Source organism: Pezoporus occidentalis, unplaced genomic scaffold (genome assembly GCF_034315485.1).
Source record: "Pezoporus occidentalis ecotype Australia unplaced genomic scaffold, CSIRO_AGI_Poc_V1 ctg70, whole genome shotgun sequence".
NCBI lineage: Eukaryota > Metazoa > Chordata > Aves > Psittaciformes > Psittacidae > Pezoporus > Pezoporus occidentalis.
In genome coordinates, this window is record NW_026916053.1 from 1,785,916 (window position 1) to 1,808,382 (window position 22,467).

Consider the following 22,467-nt stretch of genomic DNA (forward strand, 5'->3'; position numbering starts at 1 on the left):
TTACTGTGTTCTGCTCCCTGGGCCTCTCCCAGAGCATGTTGCTGTCAGCATCCTGGCCTTTATGTTCTGCTCCTCCTATTTAAGAAAGGAATTTCAGTCCCTAGATGCTTCGTGGTGCTTGAGACTGGCGATGCATTGTCCTTATTTGACTGCTTCCTTGAGCTGACAGGAGCACACCTCCGTCAGCACCACCCACCTTGTGTGCTGGTGTTGCTGTCTCAATCTTCCTTCTGTGCTGTATCATACTGTCAGCTCAACCTGCTGCTGAGTCATCCCTCCTACCCCTTGTTTTCCTTCCAGTGTTTTAATAGAGTTGCTTACACACTTCTTCCTGCACAGCGTCTGCTCGGCTGGGGCTCTGCCCTGCAGCTTTTCATCATTCCTTTTTCTTGCCTTTATTTTGTCAGTTCTTCTGACCTCCATATTTATTTTCCACATAGTGGATACCTCACCCTTAACTGCATTATTTAGGTATCTCCTTCTCAGTGAGATGCTTATAAAGGACTTGAATCCACTTGCTGTACAAGACCTTCATTGGTTATTTGTCCCAGAGCGTAACTGTCTGGAAGCTTTCATGCTTTATCCCTAAAGGAAAACTAAATATTTTCATGAGTGTAATGCACATGAGGAGCTGGAGGGGAACTGTAGGGGTGCATCCTGCTGTTGACTGGCTTGTCTGCCAGTGTAATAGGGAGGTTCAGGTGTACTGAATGACGGCTTGGCTGGAGAAGGTTGCTGTGAATCTAAAGGGAATGCAGAGAATGGGACCAAGGAACACAGGGACATCAGAATAGCTTAAGAAAGGATGTGAACAAGGACCAGGGGCTTTAAAAGGCTTATCAGAAAAGGTGCAGCTGTAGCTTGGGTCCCCATGTGTACTGGAGAACTGGTTTGCAGAGTAGCTTCCTACCTGAACTCCTCAGGGAAGCCTGAGGCTTTAGAGAGCTGAGGCAGGAGCAGCGATGCAAATGTGAATCTGGAGATCTGGGGACTCCAGTCTGGAACAGCTGCTGTGGCTTTTGCAAGGGGTGGATGAAGGCTTGCCTCTGTGACAAACACTGGCTGCCCATGTAGACAGTGCTACTGCTGTGTGCCTGAGAAGTGTCTTGCATGGACAGCAGCACTGTTGCTAGAACAGAAAGGGAGATAGCAGCATAAGTGACCCTGAACTTTGAGCAAAACAAGACTCATTGCTTCATGTTTGTCTACCTGCGGGCATGTGGGGGGAAAGTCTTAGAGATAAGGTACAAAAAAGCAGTGCTGCTGCTGAGAAGGGAAGAGGTGAATGCTGCTGCTTAGAGGTGTTGTCACAAATGGCTAAACAGTGCAGGTATCTGCCACTCCAGATAACCGCAGGGCTGTTAAAAGGACAGCTGTTCACTAAGTGAAGCCAATCTTCCTGCTGTATTCTGTGACCTTCCTCTGCTTATCTGTGTAGCTCTGTCCTGTGCTTCCCCACCCTGAAATCTATCAATCACACTTACTTGCTTTGAGCTCAGCAAGCACTGGTTGCATGGGAGCTGGTGTGATCTGTGCCCCTCAGTGAGTTGTTTTAAGCCCTGGCCATTCCAGCTGATGGAGTATAGCCCTGGGACCTACAAAAAGCTACTTAACTTCTTACCTTAGCCTGATGTTTTTGTCTTTACTGGCATTAGAGGGATTGCCTGCTTCCTAAATTTACTTCAGTGGGGTACCTGCCTGAAACATTGGCTCCTGGGAGAAGTAAGGTGGGAAACAAAGGTATCTGAACCCTGACTTAAGAGCTAGCTTCTGGCTCCCGGTCTGTACTGTAAGTTTGCTCAGCTCTAGTGTTGTCCAGCATCTCGACTTAGTATTTAAAGTACCCTATCCATGCACAGTGTGCAAAGCTGAGCAATTGTTAGAAACGTTCATGGACTGTCACTGACACAGCCAAGGCACTATACAGCAGTGACTGAAGCCCTCTGACAAAAGTGGGGGGGACGGTATGAAGTGGTTAAAATGTTCCAGTTCCCCTATACCATCAGTCACATAACAAACACAGCTCTAAAGTGAAAATAAACATGGCTTTAATGTGAAACAGTTTTAATGGTTTACAGGATAGCTCCAAGTATCTCTTCACCTACCATTTCAAGTCAGTGCCATCAATACCAGATAAGCAGAAGAGCACAAAAAGTATAAACATGCATCAAAGTAGTAAGCCAGGCCTCACTGGGAAGTTACTGCATATCCCCCTCCCTGTAACACCATGTAGCAACTGCTCCAAAAGGCACAGAGGAGCTAGAGTGGTTTAAAAAAACCAACCCAAAACACAGGAAACCAACCCAAAATAACAATTGTAAAATCGCCAAGCACCCATAATCTTAAAGAAGTAGTGCACAGTGTAACAAGGCAGGCTTCACTTGCTGCTATCTCCTTAAATGTGCAGATTAATTAAAAGAAAGTTGCTACTGTAAACACTGCCCAGCCACACTAAGCAGAAGAAACTCAGCTGAGGGCCAGCAGGCACCAACTGGGAGAGAGAACAAGCTCAGCCCTATGCAAGTAACTGTGCCTGTTCTAAGAATGGTGCGTGGTGCTAGGGCGACTGCAGCAACCTCATTTAAGTAGCAGCAGCACAAATGCAGCAGAACTGTCACCTGAATAAGGACAAATAAAATCTCTGCAGCTCTTCAGAAAGAGAACAGCCACGTCACATGCATCTTAGCTAACATGGAAAAGAGTCCCTGAGGCTGATGGTTACAGGGAAGTTAACCTATATGCCTCTGAGGGAGGGGCATTAAAACTGAATGATCTTAGAACCAGATAATAAAGAGTTTGATACAGATTGTGTGTCTTAACATTCATTGTGCTGGCACAGAACTTGTTACATCTCAGCAGCAGTGGATGATGGATTTCAGTACTGATCCTGATTAAGACTGGTCCCTGTAACAACACCAGAAGGGAAAAAGCTTTCTTCTGTGGTGGAAAACAAAGCTTTCCTCGTTGCTTGGTTACTCTAGGCTCTGTTCAGTTCCTGCAGTAATCTCAGTGCAGCTGTGTTCTTTGGTTCAGTTTTCAACAGGCTCTTGATATCTGCAATACTTGATTTGAAATCCTAGAATGAGAATATTTTTGAAGTGTTAATGTATTAAAAATTCAGTCCAAGGAATTACTACCCAGCAACAGAGGCAAACGTAACACAACTAAGCCTGTGACTCCCTCTCTGTAATTGCTTAAGCACTGGCATCAGTGTAGCTGTTCTAAAACATGTTCAAACTAGGGCCGAGAAGACAATTTTGTCACTCAAGTGGATTCCAAGTCCAACATGAATACAATATGTCATCCAGTACTGCCTATAGAAACTCTCAGCAGACATGAAGAGATAAAACTCTACACATGTAGCTGCTTTCAGCATCTCCAGAAGCAGGACCTGACACTGAGAAACTCACGAGAGACAAATAGCAAATAGTGATGTGAAAGAAAATCCCCCCTCAGCCAGTACAGGTCCTAGCTATCTGACAGCAGATAGTGTCTAGCACAGAAACAAGTTCTAAAGGGCATCTCTGGTTCTGATCATGCACGAACAGCCTAGAAGTGTTCAAAACCTCCTGACTTACCTTCAGTTCTTTCAGTGCCTGAGCACGCCTGTAGAGCGCCTTAACATTTTTAGGATCTAATCTCAAAGCTTCTGTGCAGTCCTCTACTGCCTCCTTGTATTGCTTCAGAGTTAGGTAACAGAGTGCTCTGCAATACAGATACCTAGTTAGAGACCTCTGGCTAAAAGCAGCATCTGCTGCTGCAACACATGTAGCAGATCTCAGCACAAAGCTGGACTCCAAAACCGTTATGTCATCTTACTCCTTGAGCTCAAGTTTCAGTTAAAAGCATGAAAAAAGAAAAAGGAGTTTTTCAGTCTGGAAAATAAAGAGGATTTTCAGAGCAACCCGCTCTAAAACTAAGAACCTGTATTTCAATATGCAGGTTCCTGTCTACATTAGCCAGATGTGCTCTGCTTGCAGCAATTGCCTTAAAAGTACTTTATAGCAGTCTGCAATTTGTGGCTCATGGGGCATCAGACACTACTCAAAATACCGCAGTCCTGGCAGACAAGCATTAAAGGGGGAAATCCCTGAGCACCTCCAAGGGCTTTTGTAGTACCTGATCACAGAACATTATAGAAACTACAGGGAAGACTGCACTTGGGGTGAACATGTGTGGTGCTTTTGTTTTATTCATTTGTTTGGGAGTAAACATTAGCCAGCTCTGTCACAAGTACCATGATGACTTTTATAAGGGCCAGGAGCAGTGAGTTCTGGGGCAATGAGAGGGGTAGTACCTGTTGGTGTAAGTTGCACATTCCTGGTTGAGCTTCAGACTCTCACTGTACTTCTCAACTGCTTTCTTATGGTTTCCTTTCTTTACAAGTTCATTTCCTTCTTCCTTCAGAGTGCGAGCTCTCTCCGAGTTAGCAGCAGCCTTGTCTGGAAACAGCATGAAAGAATACAGAATGCTATAAAGTAGGCAAGAGCAGCACAGCCTCCCAGAAAGCAAATATCCCCATACCAGAGGTGAGACACAGAAACATCATAGAATTCAGAATCAACAGAAAAGGCTGTGGCAGAACCAGGCCCAGATTTCTCCAGGCCTCAGCCCCAGCTGCAGGCACACCAAGCCGGTGTGGCAGCACTCTTGTTCACCACCCTCCTGAGCCGCAGGGCTCTCTGCCCTGCCCAAGGGCTCACTCTCACCTGGTTCTCTTTGCGGTGCAGTTGCAGGAGGAGTGTTTGCCCCAGGGGCTCCAGCAGGAGCGCTCCACCTCGTCTGGGCAGAAATGGGGACTGTGGGGATTGGTGGGAGCTTCTGGCGCCAGTTCACACCATCCTTCTCCAGGAGGGCTTTAGTCATCCTGCAAGAGAGAGCTGGCAGTCACCCGTCTGCTGGCAGGGTAGGTCATGCAGTAGCCAGTCCCTTTTTAACCTGGCTCATGTATCAAGAACAGCATCTCTCCAGTAATCCCTTTACACGTGCATCTAAACTAAATTCCTTCTACAGCCAGGACAGTAATGAAAGGACCTTTGTATCATCAGGGCTAAAAATATCATAGGGCAAGACTGTTAGAGCTCAGGCAAGAGAGAGACTTGTGTGTCACTCCTCAGTCTGGCAAGCGATGAAGTAAAGTAGACAGGTCCAGGCAGAGAAAAGGATAACAACAGCCTGTAACCCCCGTCAGCACAGGGAGGCTTAAAGGACAGGGTGCTGGAACATGCAGATGATTATTTCCTTTAAACCAGGCACTGAGCAAAGCAGAAACAACCCCATGGAATTAATTCCTCCCCCCTCCACCAGAATCTTGTAAGGAGCTAATGGCACTAGCAGACAAGTGGAGCACGGCCAGGTCCTGTATGAAGCATCAGAGGCCTCTGTTGCTTCACCCGTGTGCTTGGGACCCACCTTGCTCCTGACGCAGTGGCAGAAGCAACGCATGGCTCACCGCGCTGCCGCGCTCCCAAGCCTTTGGGTGCTGCCTGCAGAGAGCGTTACCTGTTGACACCATCGTGTGCCGCCTGGACGGAGCAGTCCACCTGCAGCACCGTCTTGTAGTCCACGTAGGCCTGCGGGTACCTCTCCAGAGCCTCGTACGCCGCTGCCCGCCTGAGGAGTGGCTTGATCCCGAAGGGAACCAGATCGAGAGCGCTGCGGCACAGAGGAGAGAGCGGCCGGGACGGCGTCAGCCCGGGCGCTGCGGGAGCCCCGGCACGATGCGCCAGCCCAGGCCGGCGCTGCTCCGGGCCGGTCGCCCTCCCCGCCGTGCCTCCCGCCCTTTCCACCGGTGGGGAAGCGAGAGAACGAGCCCCAGCCCCGGCCCCGCCGCGGGCCCCACCGGCGCTCACCTATTGCAGTCGGCAACGCAGAGACTGCAGGCGCCGTCCTTAAGGCGGCAGGCGGCGCGGTTGGCGAGCAGCACGCTCCGCTCCTCGGCGGCGGCCTCCCCTGCGCCGGGGCACAAGCGAGAGAGGTGTTGAGCCGAGGTCCGCCCGCTGCCCGCCCCCCGCCCGGCCCGGGTTGGGCTGTGCCGTACCTGCGGCCTCCAGCAGCTCCAGCGCACGGGTGTAGAGCTCTGCGGCCGGCCCGTACTGCCCGCGGCGGAACTCCTCATTGCCGGCCCGGCGCAGGTCGCTGGGCGATGCCGCCATCGCGCTGCTGCCCGCGCCGGGCCGGGAACGCCCCTCTCTGCCCGGGCGGGCCGGGCGCTCCCCGCTGGCTTCCGGCGGCGGGCGGAAGCGGCGGTGCCATGGAGGGGTGAGGGAGTGACCGGCCGGAGGAGCGACCGCCGCCCGCAGCGCCATGGAGGCGGTGCAGCTGCGGAACCCGCGCCGGTGAGCGGCGGGGTTATCCCTGCGGGGAGCGGGGGTGCCGCGCTGCGGTCGGTCCCGGACCTGAGGGGTGTTGGTGCGGGGCCTCACGCCAGCGGGAGCGGGGCGGCCGCGCTGGGCTCCTGCCACACCGGCCCCGAGCTGCAGGGAGGCGGCCGGGGCTGTCGGCTTTGGTCGCTTCGCACCGGGGCAGCGCCGGTAGGTCCGTGCTGGGACAGCGCTGGGCTCAGGTGGTGGAAAAATGGCTTCAAGTGAGGTAGCGGAGAGGACGCTGCGTCCGGCGGCTGCGGAAGCTCCCTCCGGTTAACGTGGTTGTACCGAGGGCGCGCTGGTGTAGCGGCTGAGCCCGCGGTTGCTTACTTTTCCAGCTCTTTGGGTGAGCTTAGCGCGGGTTTGTCACCGTCCCGAGCCCAGTCACGCCAGCAAGGAGCGGACCCGGTTCTCTGAGGGGTTTCGGGGCGATCTTTGTATGAAGCCGTGAGCCCCGTATCTCGGGAGGCCAGGCGGCAGTGGAGCAGGGCTGCACGGGGTTCATCTGGAGTCAGCGGCAGTGTGAATGAGCGTCCGTCTGTCAGAATGCTATCGGTGGCTTGCAGCTGGGTCCCGGGGAGCGCTTTGGGCAGCGAACAAAGGAAGCTGCTGGCTCCCGCCTGCAGTGAGAGTCTTCTTTTGTTAAACAAACCAGCAGCGTGTCTCCTATTAAAGAATCTGGTTTTGTTCTCTAATTGCTTAGGCCGGTGTTTGACTGGAAGGTGATTCAGAATAGATCTGGATAACGGCTTAGGCGAGACGGGGTTTGTGTTGCTGTTCTATCCGTGTTGTATAAACACCCCGTGGAGAGGCAGAGGTGGCTTTGACAGCAGCGAGCGCGCAGGACCACCTGGGCAGTGCAGAGTCAATGTGCTCCTGCACTGCAGCAGAAGCGAGGCAGTTTGATGCAAGCAGAAGTTGTCCGGTTGTTGTGTTTGGTTTGTGAAAAGCCTTTTCTTGTTTGTTTTAATCGGATGTGGACCTCATCTTAATGGCACTCAAAAGGATTTGTCCTTTGCATCACTGCTTTTTGGGCTCCTTGGAAGTGGTGGCTTGTGTGGTCACTGATGCGTGCAGGTTTTTTTCCCTTTCCTCCTCTTCCCTGCCCTTTCTCCTTCCACGTTCTCACAAGGACAAGTAACATTCTGTTGGTTAATGCTTATCTTTGCAGGGGAGCTAGTGACTGCTTCAGTATTTCACCACTTCCTGAGTCTGCTTCTTTATGTTTCCTTTGCTTCAGGAAGCCATTGTATATACTCCATGCGTGAGCTGCACCTCCTGTATGGCTTTTGTACGTAAACATAATAGCCGGGGGTCAGTGAGTAGTTTCTCATTCTGTTTAAGAAACTGGGGAGAAAATATATTTAGTATGAAAATTCGCATGTCCTGTGGTGGAGTCATGATCTTTAAAGCAGTGAGAGCTTTCAGTAGTTACTTGCAGTTGCAGGCAACCACGCATGTTTCATTTTAAGTGCTGCTCGCTGTGAGACCAGTAAGTTCTGAAAACTCTGAGAATAATGAGTTTGTGTGTTTCAGAAACTTGTAAAAGCTGGTTTGGGGCATTTGGAGGTTTTTTTTGGGTGTTTTTTGTGTTGTTTTGGTTTTGTTGTTGTTGTTTCAGACTTTAGTTGTGTGAAAACCAAAGAACACTCATTTGTGGGCTCTTGCTTGACAGTAAAATACTTTGTTTTCAGCTCTTTTTTTTTTTTTTCTATGTAGTTCTTAACTGTTTCAGGAGGTTTTTTGATGAACAGCTCTTGGTGTGGTAGGGGTAGACTGAAATAAATGTGGTCAGTTCTTGTTGCTTTGTGGATGGAATCTCTCTGAAAGTTGTACTGGAGACCAGTGGGGCTGAGTGAAGGATCACATAGCATCCCTTCCCTAGGAAGTATTTCAGCTGACTCTTGTTATTAATGCATTTAAGAGGGATGGACCAAGCAGCATAAAGATCCTAAAAGATCAGTTTCCTTTTATTTTTTTTTCCTGTTAGAACTTTCCTAGTATATGTCCAGGCTCACAAATTTAAGATCTGAACTTCTGGTATTAAAAATGTACAGGTGAGATGAGTATTGCATCCTTCCTTCTAACAAATGTATCTCAAACATACTCCAAATGCATTAGGGAAGATGATGTTGCCTTTTGCATGGCCCTTACTACATATCCTTCTGTTCAAGACTTTGAACTTTAGCAGGTGCGTCCAATAGCTGCAAGCCTCTGCAGTGCTGTGCTGGGATTTGACCACCAGCATATAGATCCTGAGGGGTGTTTCCACCAAGAAGGACTGTTATTTGTGTGCCAGATCAAATCCTGTTCTCTGCAATTCCCAGTCCTCTTTTGCTATTTGATGCTAATAAGATTCACTCTCCTGGTTGGGTGAAATAAACTTAACTTCATAATCAATTTACTTCTTGCTAAGCCTTGCATATGTTTAAATGGTGCTGTTTATTCTTCTGTTTCAACAAAGCCCAAACTGCTGTACAGTTAAATATAATCATTTCTTTATTCTTTCATATGCAGGCAGCTGAAGAAGTTGGATGAAGATAGTTTAACCAAACAACCTGAAGAAGTATTTGACGTGTTAGAGAAGCTTGGCGAAGGGTACGTGTTCTATTCCATGTGCCCAGTGTATGTTTCTCTAAGAACAGATTAGTGTAATGGGTATGTGTTCAGTGGTCTCTGATTTTTCACTTTTGTCATGATGCTGTTACTGCAGAGGTATGGACTAACATAGCAACAGTGCTTGGTTAGTAACAAAATAAAGAATTTGTTTCCCAAAAGTACGATATCTTAATCCAAACAGTAGCTTACAGCTCAGCAGCAGGGAGTTAAAACACTGTCGAAAGATGCTAATTTGGAGCTGATAGGGCTCTGTGGGAGCTCAAGAGGTTTTGTAGTTCATCCCTGGTACCTCCTGTGGAAGCTGCACAAAGTGGAAATTAACTTCTGTTGCTTGGTAAGGTAGAGCAGCGTGGGAGCACTCAGTGAGTGACATGTTTGCTGCCTTAAGCAGTTCATTTGAACAAAACCCGAGTTGTAAATCTGCCTGGATGTTGGAAGAAGCTGGAAATAAGACAGATAATATCTGACAAGAGCAAGCAAACCTCTGTGACCACAGCTGTAGTTGTTACTGATGCTCAGCTGGTACTGTATGCTGGGAAAAGAGAGAATCTGATTGGTTGGATTTGTGTAGATTTCCAAATTTTCCAGAGCTACAGGCAATGTGGTGGTGGTTGGCTCTTTTCTGACCATCTCAGTGTGCTGCGACTTACTTGTATTAGGTTTAGAAGCTAGTGGACTGATTATTTACATTAAAAACTCAAAATACTCTCAGCAGAAGGCCAGTTAATTTTTCACCTGATGGCTGCACTTGCAAAAAGCATTTGCATTTTTAAAATGTTAATGGATTCAGTGTTTGTTTAATATTTTGTTTCATAGTTCCTATGGCAGCGTGTTCAAAGCTATTCATAAAGAAACGGGTCAAATTGTTGCAATTAAGCAAGTTCCTGTGGAATCTGACCTGCAAGAGATCATAAAGGAAATATCCATAATGCAGCAATGTGACAGGTAAATGTGTACTGCAAACCCCATTATCGTATGCAAAGAAAATGGCATTTAATCAAATAAAAGCCATGATGTTGCCTTAAATGTTTTTTAAAAGGCTGGACTTGTACGATCAAGTTACCTCGTATCAACTGAGTCATGTTAACTGACCATTTGGGTAGTGTTAATCCCAGCACAGGTAAGACAACAAAAATGTAGCTTGCACTAAAAGAGCATTAAGCTGAGTTGAATAACCTTGCACTTGCTGCCAGCAGAGAGCTGAGCATGTGAGCGGTTACTGCAGTTCTGCCCATGTGCTATCACTTGTTGAGCATTGATAACTTGATGGTGTGCTAGAGCAGCAGTTCCCATGTCCAGGGGGGTAATGACTTCTAAAAATGCTTCAGTGTGGACTTAGAAAACTGTTAGAAGAGGTTTTTTTGTTGGCTTGTTTAAGGGGCACGTGGACGAGAGCCACTAACGCATGACTGCTCTTGCATGTGCGTAATCAATGTGCTGTCACCTGCTTGGGTGGCAGAAGTGTCCTTCATGGCCTTTTTTTGCCTGTGGAAGTTCTAGCACAGTGCAAGCTGTCTGCTGATGTGAGCATCCCCAGAATAACTTGTTGGCAGCTCTCTGGACTGATGGTTGGCTCTTTGGGTTGTCTTTGCATGCTTCTTATGGCAAAAGATTTTGTAACAACTTAATGAAGAGCTCAGGGGTGTGGAAGACCTCCTCTCAAAGTGTGTCTAAGGCTTAGTTTAAATACACTATTTTCTTCTGGTATTGTGAATCTGGCTTTAAGAAACATTGCCTTTGGACATCAGGCATGGCAAGCCATTTAAAATAAGTTGCATTAGCACTATGGAACTGTGAGGCCAGTCACTCACTCTTACTGTGCTTCGCTCTTACTGTCTTTAAGTGAAGGTGACTGGTGGCAGACAAAAAATGTAACTTGAAAACAATTTGTTTGTGAAAAATCTTACTGTGCAACGTGGAAATCATTACTAGGAGTCTCTTTCTCAAAAGAAATTAAATATTAACATTGCAGCGCCTGCGATGAGACCTTACAGTTAAGAAGAGCAGAGGGGGCGAGTCACTGGATCCTCAATTAAGTAGGGACATTGTGCACTGTGACGTGACTTGCCACTTCCACAGTTTTTCCTTAGAAAAAATTCAGCAGATTGTAGATTAAGTGCACTTTTGTTTCCTAGTTTTGTTCCCATAAAATCAGGAGTAGCCTTTCTGTTAGTGGTCTGCTGTACCTTTCCAGAGGACAGATAGTTATTCTGACCAACGTACTTTACTAGGATTTTGGTTTTTAGGCAGCCAGAGGTCTGACTGTGAGAGGCAGTCCTAGGTTGCACTGGATTCCTAAAATACATCCTGGACTCACTTGTGAAAACAAGTAGGTGCATGTGGTAGTGTTGTGGTTTAAACCCAGTCAGGTAACTCGTTCACTCACTCCCCCCCTTTCTTGCCCTCCCCCTGCTCCCGGAGGGACGGAGAGGAGAATCGAAAAGAATGCAACTCCCACGGGTTGAGTTAAGAACAGTTTAGTAACTAAGGTATAACACAAATCACTACTGCTACCACCAATGATAATAATGATAAAGGAAATAACAAGGGAAGAGAATACATCATCTCACCACCAGCCGACCGATAACTTGCCCCCCCCCCAGCCCGACCAAGCTCTGACCGATACCTCCTCCAACCCTGCAGACTCCCCGGCCCTTCCGGCTAACTCCCAGTTACATCCTGGGCATGACGTGCTGTGGTATGGAATACCTCTTTGGTCAGTTTGGGTCAGGTGTCCTGTCTCTGCTTCCTCCTGGCTCCCCCTCCTCCCTGGCAGAGCATGAGGCTCACAAAGTCCTTGGCCAAACCAAAACATCCTTGTTATCAGCTCTGTTCCCGAGCTGGAAGTCAAAACACTGCACTGCACCAGCTACCAAGAAGGAGAAACATGACTGCTACTGCTGAACCCAGGACATTATCCACCCCTTATTCCATACCATTCACGTCATGCTCAGATCCCACATTTTCAATATACCACCACTCTTACCTCGGTGCACTCTTATCTTAGTGCATAGACCAGTCCCTATAAAGCTGCTGTGTCCATCTGGTCCATGTCAGGCTCCATCTCTTGTAACAGTCTTCCAGAGCAGGAGAGACTGTGTGCAGTGTTCACACTCGTGAATAACTTGGGCAATAGCGTCCATTGCTAAGTCCACCCCTCGATCATGAGTCCATCTCTGTGTTGCATCTCTGCTCTGATGGCCTGAAGTGCCATGGGCCCACCAGGCTCAAAATAATTCACTGTCCCCTTAAGCAGTTTCTGCAGCTTGTTGCTGGGGACTCCACACAGCTGCCTTCCATCTCCGATGCTTCCAAAGCACTGGAGGGGCCCAGTGGACTAGATACTTGCCCATACTGTCCCACACACCCTGCCACTCATGACTCTCCAGCCTTGGAGAAAACCTCTTAGTCCCCCCATATCCTCGTCTAACCCCAGACAAGACCCAAACCTGACTCTGCTTAACTTTTGAGATCAGACAAAATGGTTGTGGGTAGAACACAGCCTGTGTGTGTGCCAACATGCTGATCCCCATCACAATCAGCAGGCAGGTCCCAAGGACACCCAAAGGCCATTCAAAACCTTCAGAACTCTCACACGATGCTGCTGTACTTGTCACTGGGGCTGGTGTAGCCGCTGTGCTTGCCGGCTCTCCCACCACCAGCTTCTCTTTTCCTGAGTTCAGCTCTTCCTCCTCTGCTTTGCTGGGAAATGCTGCGTGGTCTCCTGCATCCTCCTGGGGCTCGGCGGGCGGCTGCCGGGGAATGCTCTCGGCCGTCGCGGGGCTGGGCTCCTCCGCGGGGCTCGGCTCCTCCGCGGGGCTCGGCTCCTCCGCCGCCTTCTCCCGCTGCTCGGCAGCCGCTTCGTTCCTCTCCTCGACCGCCCCGACCTCCTCCACCGGCAGCCGTCCCCTCGCGGCCTCCGGCCCCGCTCCCGCCGCCGCTTGGTCCCCAGGGCCGCTCTCCCGGGCCGCTTCGGCTGCCGCCGGCTCCCGGGGCCGCTCCCCCTCGGCTCCCCGCAGCCTCACGAAGATGGAGAGCAGGGTGAGGGCCAGGACGGTGAAGAGCAGCCGGACGGCCAGGTACAAGTCCACGGCCACGTCCGTCCCGCCCTGCTGCTGGAGCCCGCCCGTATTACAAGCCATTGCCATAAAGCACAGTGAGACAAGAACCTTAGCCCAGGCCCCATACTTGATAAACACTATCACAGCAAATACCGGCTCTACGTAAGTTACAACATTCTGAAGCTGTGAGATCAACAAGAACAACTCTGAGAGCCAATAAATCAGCATTGTGACGAGTGACTATTAATCCAGTCAAATCTGTCGTTATCTCAACCCTTCGTGCCCCACGTTGGGCGCCAAAAAGAACTGTTGTGGTTTAAACCCAGTCAGGTAACTCGTTCACTCACTCCCCCCCTTTCTTGCCCTCCCCCTGCTCCCGGAGGGACGGAGAGGAGAATCGAAAAGAATGCAACTCCCACGGGTTGAGATAAGAACAGTTTAGTAACTAAGGTATAACACAAATCACTACTGCTACCACCAATGATAATAATGATACAGGAAATAACAAGGGAAGAGAATACATCATCTCACCACCAGCCGACCGATAACTTGCCCCCCCCCAGCCCGACCAAGCTCTGACCGATACCTCCTCCAACCCTGCAGACTCCCCGGCCCTTCCGGCTAACTCCCAGTTACATCCTGGGCATGACGTGCTGTGGTATGGAATACCTCTTTGGTCAGTTTGGGTCAGGTGTCCTGTCTCTGCTTCCTCCTGGCTCCCCCTCCTCCCTGGCAGAGCATGAGGCTCACAAAGTCCTTGGCCAAACCAAAACATCCTTGTTATCAGCTCTGTTCCCGAGCTGGAAGTCAAAACACTGCACTGCACCAGCTACCAAGAAGGAGAAACATGACTGCTACTGCTGAACCCAGGACAGGTAGTGGGGAAACATTCATATTAATTAACATGATAACTATTTTCCAGTGAACTTTGGACCTTATTTAATGTTTCCACTTGGTTGCAAATGCTCTGCAGCAGCTTTACTGGGGACTGCTGTGGTCTGTTTCTCATTCCCTTGTCCTGCCTTCTTGCTTGCCACAGCACTGACCTTGCTGTAATCCAATTCAGGGAGCTAAACCAGATTGAAGCTAATCACTTCTTATTTCTACGGGATTTATTTTCAGATGGTTTAGCTCCCTGAACTGCCTTACTGGCGGGTCGGATGAGCACCACTCTGGGGAAGAAGCTTGGCAGGGCTGCAGCAGCCCTGTGCAAGTTCAGACTGGTTTGGAATACTTTTAATCAGGGTTTCAGTGGCACTTCAGCTCTGAATTTCTAAAGCATACTTAGGGACTCTGCAGTGTATTGTGCTTATTCAGTTATGCTGGTGACTGATGTCTGATGCTTTGTTTTCTTCTTCTTTTTTCACATTTCGTAGTCCTCATGTGGTGAAATATTATGGCAGCTATTTTAAGAACACGGACCTGTGGATAGTCATGGAATACTGCGGTGCTGGATCTGTGTCTGATATTATTCGATTACGAAACAAAACCGTATGTCCTTTCTTCTTTGAATATGTAAATGGGAAATAGGGGTGTCCAGCAGCTCAGGGGAGCTGAGTAGTCTGCACATAATTCTCATGTTGTTCAGTGCCTGACACAACCATTGACCAGAACTTGAGATGCAGGTCCTTTGTTCCTCTGAAAGTAAGGAAGTTGATGACATTGATAGAGTTTTGCTTATCTGGGTAATGTAATCAGTGGAGCAGATTTTGGTTTGTTGGCTTTCCTGAAAACCCAAACCAATTCCAAAGTAGAATTTGTAGTCTGTTTGACTTAACTTTGCTTTATTTTGGCTATTGCAGGATAAGAATTATTAGTTGAGAAAGGGTTACGGTATGTGAAGTGGTACATGTGTATGCTGACTGGCATCTAGTTCTACATAATGCTGTAACTCACTGACTAATTTCCCCATTAGTACAGCAACCTTTAGTGAAGGCAATTAAATGGCAATTAGTGAATCTCAGGAAGCATAGACTGAAACACAATAATGCTACATCTCAGCAGCTGATGGCTTGGCAGTAACTTTTATTTTCTTTAGCTCACAGAGGAGGAAATTGCTACAATAGTGCAATCAACACTGAAAGGACTAGAGTACCTGCATTTTATGAGGAAAATACACAGGGACATCAAAGCTGGAAATATATTGCTAAATACAGAGGGACATGCTAAACTTGCAGATTTTGGCGTGGCAGGACAACTTACAGTAAGTAAAACCAAGATGCATATGTACACTTCAGTTTATCTTTTTAACCTGCATGTGAGTGTGATGAGCTTGTGGGGACTTTGAGGGGTTGTTCTGAACTGGGTTTTAGCACTTTACATTGACATAATAAGATGCTAAACCAGCAACAGATTAGAGCAGAGCTTCCTCTGTGGAAACCTTTATACCCAAGTAATGGCTTGTGGTAGCATTTGCTGATTTCTGCAGGATATCTGTAACTTCTGTAAGCATATTTCAATTCCTCTTTGCAGCTGTCTGTATCCCAGTCTTGCTGAGCCTAATAGTGTGCATGTGAGTGGAAGATAATTAGGGTGATAATTCATTAATGAACATTTTTGGCTAATACAGTTGCCTTTGCCTGGATCTTGATCCTTCTCTTCTCCTCAGGACACCATGGCAAAGCGGAACACAGTTATAGGCACCCCATTTTGGATGGCTCCAGAAGTGATTCAAGAAATAGGGTATAATTGTGTTGCAGACATCTGGTCTCTGGGAATCACTGCAATAGAAATGGCTGAAGGCAAGCCACCATATGCAGATATTCATCCTATGAGGGTAAGGACTGTGACCTTTTAAAAGGTATGGAAAGGACATCTTGCTGTTATAGCTGGCTGAATAACATCTCAGTGTGCCACCTTGCTTTTAATTTGTTTTCTGACAGTTGTTTGCACTGTTGATTAAATGAAAAGCAGGTTTTTGAGAAAGAGAATCTACATGGGAAAGAAAATCACAATCCTCTTCCATTAAGACATAGCTGAAGCTCCCTGTGTTAAGTGTGAAGAAATATATTTTCAGCTGTATTATCCAAAGTGATTTTTTTCTTTTAATGCAAATACAAATTTTTTAAGACAAAAAAGCAGATTTGCATCGCCTGGGGCACAAAATGGCTCAGACAGAAGTGTAAGCACCTAGTGAGAAAAGTCTGATTTCTTGTTACTTGGTCCCTCTGAGCAAATTTATGTATAATATTGGCACAAACTCTTCAGAAGCAGCAAACTCGAAATGTCTGTTGTTCTTTAGTACCTGTGTCTGTTTGTGTGTGTTCATGTTGTATTGTTGGAAAGCATTAAACTTTGTTTGCAAATCTGGACTGTTCTTCTGGTTTTAGGCAATTTTCATGATTCCCACCAATCCACCTCCAACATTCCGGAAACCAGAGCTCTGGTCAGACAATTTTACAGACTTTGTAAAGCAGTGTCTTGTCAAGAGCCCAGAGCAGCGTGCCACTGCAACCCAGCTTCTGCAGGTGTGCCTTTTCTTACCAGTACATAAGCTTTAGAGAACGCTTTCTAGAGCAGGCAGTGCCCTGTGGCTGTTGAGATCTTGGTTTCATTTCTTGCTACTCTTGCTCACTACAGACTTTACTTTTTAATATGTCATTTTGAAAATCTTACACTCAACTTCAAATTTTCAGTTCTTTTCTAAGGCCCAGTCTGACTTCAACTTCCCATCTGTGTCTTCTCTGGGTTGGGTTTTTGTTTGTTTGGCTTTGGAGGGGTTGTTGCTGTTGTTTAGTTTTGGTGTTTTTTTACTTTAAAGTTTTCACCAGCACAGCCAAGAAACTGCCTCTTAAAAAAGGGGAGGCTAAATGAAAGTGATTGCTCTGAATGGTCTCAATGGTGATGATCTGTGTAATGGTTCTTGACATCTAAGCTGCTCAGGAAAGTAAGTGGAGTTGTGGAAGGGCGTGAGCCAAAGGTCTCACAGCAGTAGTAGTGCCTTTGGGGCATGGTCTTGTTTGGAGGTCTCCCTCCTCTGCCAAACAGAAGTATTGGATTTTTATTTTAGTAATGTATTAAACCTTAACTTTGATTGGAAGTAGACTATAGTAACCATGTTTTATAGTTAGATCTTGGCTTGGGTGCAGTGCTTATTTGTTTTCAAAATCTTTTTCAGCATCCTTTTGTTAAAAGTGCCAAAGGAGTGTCAATTCTGCGAGACTTGATAAATGAAGCAATGGATATCAAGCTGAAACGTCAAGAGGCACAACAGCGTGAACTGGATCAAGATGATGAAGAAAATTCAGTGAGTATTTAACAGCAACTGTGTGCAAAGTCCAAACTCTTGCTCCTTTCATAAGGCTTAGCTGCTTTGGTTTTTGTTTTGGCAATATTTTATCCACTTGCTCTCGGATTTTATGTAGTTACTGAGGTTTATACTTAACCCAATGCTTGGTCCCTTCTCAATCTTTATAGAGTGGGATAGCAAGCATGCATGGCTTGCTGTTTAGCTTGTAGTGTAGCTCCAGACCTGTGATTGAATAGGTCTGCAAAGGAGTGTATGCAGAAGACTTGATGTATTTTCCCAATTGGATTATATTATTTATTCAGTAATGAGAATTGTTCATTGTAGATTTAGGTCTTAGACTGCTGTCCTGGTATAAAGTAATAATATCACCTGTGATGCACTATGATATAAGTATGTTGTGTTGTTTTACTATTGTTGTGCTTTAGAACCTCCCTTATAGAAACTTTCTACTACACAAGAGCAACCGACAGAAACCTGAGGTGAGGGCATGACAAGTGTCCAGGGGATTGCTGTGAATTTAAATTTGAGCTCCTTGTTTCAGTGGTTGCAGCATGTAAATATGGCAAGCATGTTGAAAGCTGTTTTTTGAGCCTCTGCCTGCTTCAACCTGAATAAATGAAATGTGCTACAAAAGGCATTATATGCCAGACCTTTTCAGAGGTTAGACTTGAACAGCATGGCCCACAGTCTGGATGCTGAAGACATTGTTCATCTAGTTTTCCAGTTTAGGACTGCCTATTTATTCAGTGTGGAAGTAACTTTACTGGTCATGTTGCCATGATGTTGGCTCTAAGAGTATTGTCCCTAGTCTGTATTTCTTCATTTCTGACTGATCTGGAGTCACATTGTTGAGAGATGATGTCTTTGTAGTGGAGTTGGTCGCTGTCAGTGTGTGTGTTCTCTTGAAGCTTCTCTACTCCTTGTCGGCTAGCAGAAAAGTGTTCCTAAGCACTTCCCAAGTGCTATGGAAACTCCTGCTTTAGTCCTTTGTTAAATGATGTGTAGCTAGCAAATCTGTTACTTCCTCTCACCCACTCATCTCCACATAAAATTACTTTTCCTCCATTAGCATTTCATGTAGTTTTCTCCTCCTTTTGCTATCGGTTTTGAGGCTGGGAAGTAAATGATGTAGACACCTTTGACAGAACAGATAAAATGCATGGAACACCAGAACATGGAGGGGTGTACTTCCTTTCAGTGACATTGAGATTAAGTATTACAGCTTGATGTGCAAGACCTGTGTTTTTCCTCTAACACTAACACAGATCAGTAAGGCCATGGTCACACATAAAGAACTGTGAACTTTATCCTCACAACCGAAGTTGAGTATCTCATCTAAGGTGAGATGCCTAGAAACCCTGCTGTAAACCTAGGAAGTGACTTTCATTCTTTTAGTTGAATAGCTGAGCCACGTTTCCAAGAAACTAAATAGGTGGTGGAAATTTTGACCTTATTAGTGAAATCCTGGTCACAATCTAAACTTAGTGAAGCACACACCACCTAATGAAACTACCACCTCTGGCTGACTTCCTGGGCCGGGAAGTTGTCCGACCAGAATTTGTTTCAGGAGCTTGTGTTTTCCACAGAGTCAGTCTCTTGAGCCTTGACAGCTATAACTCAAACTTGTATAGCATTAGCACCTGTTAGCAAGTGAAAAGATAAGAAATAGTTTTCATGCAAAAAAAATCACTCACTTTAATAATTTCTTTCATTCCTTTTAAAATAATTTCAAATTCAGTTCATTTTTATTCAGTGCTTCTGAAGTTGATAGCAGGTAAAATTACCTGAATGTTAAAGACAGGCTCCTAATAATTTTTCATCAGTGTGCCACATGCACTCTAGACTTAGACCTATTGCTAATAACTAGTGACTCCTCAGTGAACTGTACCACTTGAGACAGGGGTTTTAGATCAACTGTTAAAACTGGTAACATGACTAGGAACACTAATGACTGAAGGAGTGTAGTAATCTACTCTTGCAGAGGGTCACCAGGTCAGAAATGAGATACAGCTTGTATTGAGAAACTTCTGATCATTTATCTGTTCTCTTACTTACTACACTGGCAGAAAAGCGCAGAGACTTTTCATTACCTGTTTGGAGATGACAGGGAGAGAATTAAGCGCGTAAAACAAAATGTTGCTTCTGTGTGTATTTGTAAATATCTCTGGATTAGTAAGACTTGTCTGTATTTAAGGACACGTTCTTCATGGGCCTTCACCATCACCAGTAAGAATGTATTTGACATCCTTGTACAGGAAGAAGATGAAACTGATTCAGGTACCATGGTGAGGGCAAGTGGAGATGAAACTGGTACCATAAGAGCTGTCAACACCATGACTGATGGAGCCAACACAATGATAGAACATGATGGCACCTTGGAATCCCAGCTGGGCACAATGGTCATAAACACTGAAGAGGAAGAAGAGGAGGGCACCATGAAAAGTAAGAAAACATCTTTAACTTCTAGAATATTACTGAAGACGTAATGCAGGCTATGATGTGTATTTCCAACCTGCTTTGATTTTTTTTTTTTTGTGGTTGCTTTTAGTTGTAGGGAGCTAGAACTCTTAGGTGAATGCTGTCTGGCAGTGGAGAAGAGACCCTTTCTAGGTCCAAGTTTCAAGCCGTTCTTTTTAGTCTTGCACTTGGTGTAGCTGGTGAGTTGTGCACAATTTCCACCAGCTTCTGTGGTGATCAAAACCCATCTGATTCTTGCTAATGTGGGGGGTTTTGTTGGTTCTTTGTCTTTTTCACAGAATGTAGAGGAGTGAGACTAGCACAGGGTTAATAGAATAAACTGTGTTGCTTTAGCAGGTGATCTGGCATCTGAAAACGGTAAGTATGTGTCAGAATTGATGCCTCAAATTAAGGGCTATGTTTATAAAGTGACAGATATCTCCCAGGTTTCAAGCACAGCAAGGCATGCAGTGGGAGGAGACAGCATGTCTCTAGACTGGTGCGTTTCTTTAGCGTTACCTTAATCACTAAGGACAACCGAATAAACTCTGTGTTGCTGTTCTGAGGCATTCAAGTTGAAATCTGTTCTACCCTAAAATAGAAAAACTTAAAAAAACTGCAAGCCTTGTCACAGGATGGAAGGTTTTTAAATGATGTAGCTCATGGATGTTTGCTCAGGGACTGAGGAAAGTGCTGAGTGGAGGCTCAGCAGTGGTTAAATACGACTATCATGGGCAAGGCTTGTTCTCTTGCACTCCTTCCAAAGACTTCCTTGGCTGTCTGCTTTTGACCCTTCAGCTATTGTGAGAGAGGAGAAAAATTTTCAACATGAGTTTTCTTAGGAATTTCTCTGTTCAAAGCTTTTTCTGTGTGGGGGCCTTCTGGAGCTTGTGGAAAGATGCTGGTTTTGAGGGTGAAATTTCATCAGAATCTGTTTAAAGTTTTCAAATTTTGACAACCACTGATTGAGCACATGAAAAGCCAGATGCGTCAGCCCATGCAGCAGGTTGTGGCAGCAAAGACAATGGAGTAATGCTGTTGGGCTTTGTGGAACAAGGTAGCTTTGGCAAGGAGACAAAGGGATGCTTAGAGTAGCTAAAATGTCACTTGAAGAATGGGACATGTTAACAGCCTTAAACCTAGAGCAGTTGCAGTTTCTTTACAAATAGACAACACTGTTAGTTTCTCATCACCAGTGTGTATTGTTCCATTTCATGATTCATGATAACAGGGGTTTTACTATTTGTGGTGCTCCTGCCTCGGCTGCCAAAGGTGTGTAAGTGCTTCTTCAGTTGATCTTCCTGTATTTTAAGATTGCAGCGCTTGTAACTCAAAAGCAGCTAATGCTGACTACAAACTAGTGTGCAGAGATTTAGAATCATAGAATAGTTAGGGTTGGAAAAGACCTTAAGATCATCTAGTTCCAACCCCCTGCCATGGGCAGGGACACCTCACGCTAAACCCTGCCACCCAAGGCTCTGTCCAACCTGGCCTTGAACACCACCAGGGATGGAGCATTCACAGCTTCCCTGGGCAACCCATTCCAGTGCCTCACCACCCTTACAGTAAAGAACTTCTTCCTTAGATCCAATCTAAACTTCCCCTGTTTAAGTTTTAACCTGTTAACCCTTGTTCTATCACTACAGTCTCTCCCCAGCACCCTTATAAGCCCCCTTTATATACTGGAAGGCTGCTCTGAGGTCTCCACGCAGCCTTCTCTTCTCCAGGCTGAACAGCCCCAGCTTTCTCAGCCTGTCTTCATACAGGAGGTGCTCCAGTCCTCTGATCATCCTCGTGGCCTCCTCTGGACTTGTTCCAACAGTTCCATGTCCTTTTTCTGTTGAGGACACCAGAACTGCACACAATACTCCAAGTGAGGTCTCGTCTTTGAAGAGATGCCTTTGATAATATCTTTTGCAAGGGCATAGTCTTATTTTGAGTAGAATCGGTTATGAGGGTATAGCAGTGTCTTCAATATAGTGTAGTATCTAACCTCAAGAGGGAGCTCTGGAACAAGCTCTACATCTCTGTGACTTGAAAGTCGAGTTATTACTTTAAAGCTTCCTTAGACTTCAGACTCTAAAGCACACTGTTCTTCAACTGCTGCTGCATCATGGTATTCAAAGCTGAGTATGCAGCAGAAGTGCTTGAGCAGCTCTGCCTGCTGAAGGAAGTGTTCTGAGAACCTAGGTGCAGGTGATGGTTGACACTGTACCACATTTGTGTCGATGGGTGTCACACAGTGGTATCCAGTGAAATCCAGCTGTGCTGGGCACACTCGGGCTGTGCTGTGTTTTCATAGCTGGTACCTGCATTCCAAGAAATGTGATGTTAATGAGTATTACTGTGCCAGACTAAAACTTCATTTTTAACACCTTATTTTCTTCCTTTGCCGGTACTGTAATTCTGGAATACAGGCTGCTGCACTGAGCTGTTCTGTGTGTATTTCTCAGCCGCACTGCAAGGCAGTGTCTTTGAGCAGCTTGCCCTTCATGTGAATTGCCTGTAGCTCCATTTTTCAGCTTGCCATTTCGATATTCGTGTTCTCATAACAGTCTGTTAAATTGATTTAATGGTGAAGCTCATCAGCCTGCTGCAGAGTTCTCTGGAGCAAGTTCTTTTTGTAATCTTAAATATAAATGTAATAATGCTGTTTGAGGTTGAAGAAGTTTCATTGATTTGTATTTTTAAAGACATCTCTATTTCATTTGGCAGC

General features: G+C 46.2%; 2 protein-coding genes across 2 annotated transcripts in view; one reads left to right on the forward strand and one right to left on the reverse strand.

Annotated features, from left to right (window-relative positions):
- Window positions 1–2,026: 2,026 nt before the first annotated feature.
- TOMM34 (translocase of outer mitochondrial membrane 34) lies at window positions 2,027–6,323 on the reverse strand. Its single transcript, XM_062642240.1, has 7 exons — window positions 6,041–6,323; window positions 5,853–5,952; window positions 5,503–5,655; window positions 4,710–4,867; window positions 4,298–4,442; window positions 3,579–3,705; window positions 2,027–3,076 (listed from the first exon to the last, which is right to left on the reverse strand). Exons 1-7 carry the CDS (start codon window positions 6,306–6,308, stop codon window positions 2,978–2,980), a joined length of 1,050 nt encoding a protein of 349 aa, XP_062498224.1. The 5' UTR covers window positions 6,309–6,323; the 3' UTR covers window positions 2,027–2,977.
- The window catches only part of STK4 (serine/threonine kinase 4), a 50,035-nt gene continuing 33,775 nt past the window's right edge, over window positions 6,208–22,467 (forward strand). The window contains exons 1-9 of the mRNA XM_062642238.1: window positions 6,208–6,338; window positions 8,883–8,963; window positions 9,801–9,929; window positions 14,422–14,536; window positions 15,084–15,248; window positions 15,654–15,821; window positions 16,375–16,512; window positions 17,163–17,291; window positions 19,550–19,736. Of these exons, the coding sequence (XP_062498222.1) occupies window positions 6,307–6,338; window positions 8,883–8,963; window positions 9,801–9,929; window positions 14,422–14,536; window positions 15,084–15,248; window positions 15,654–15,821; window positions 16,375–16,512; window positions 17,163–17,291; window positions 19,550–19,736 (1,144 nt within the window). The 5' untranslated portion in view covers window positions 6,208–6,306. The remainder of the gene's footprint in view (window positions 6,339–8,882; window positions 8,964–9,800; window positions 9,930–14,421; window positions 14,537–15,083; window positions 15,249–15,653; window positions 15,822–16,374; window positions 16,513–17,162; window positions 17,292–19,549; window positions 19,737–22,467) is intronic.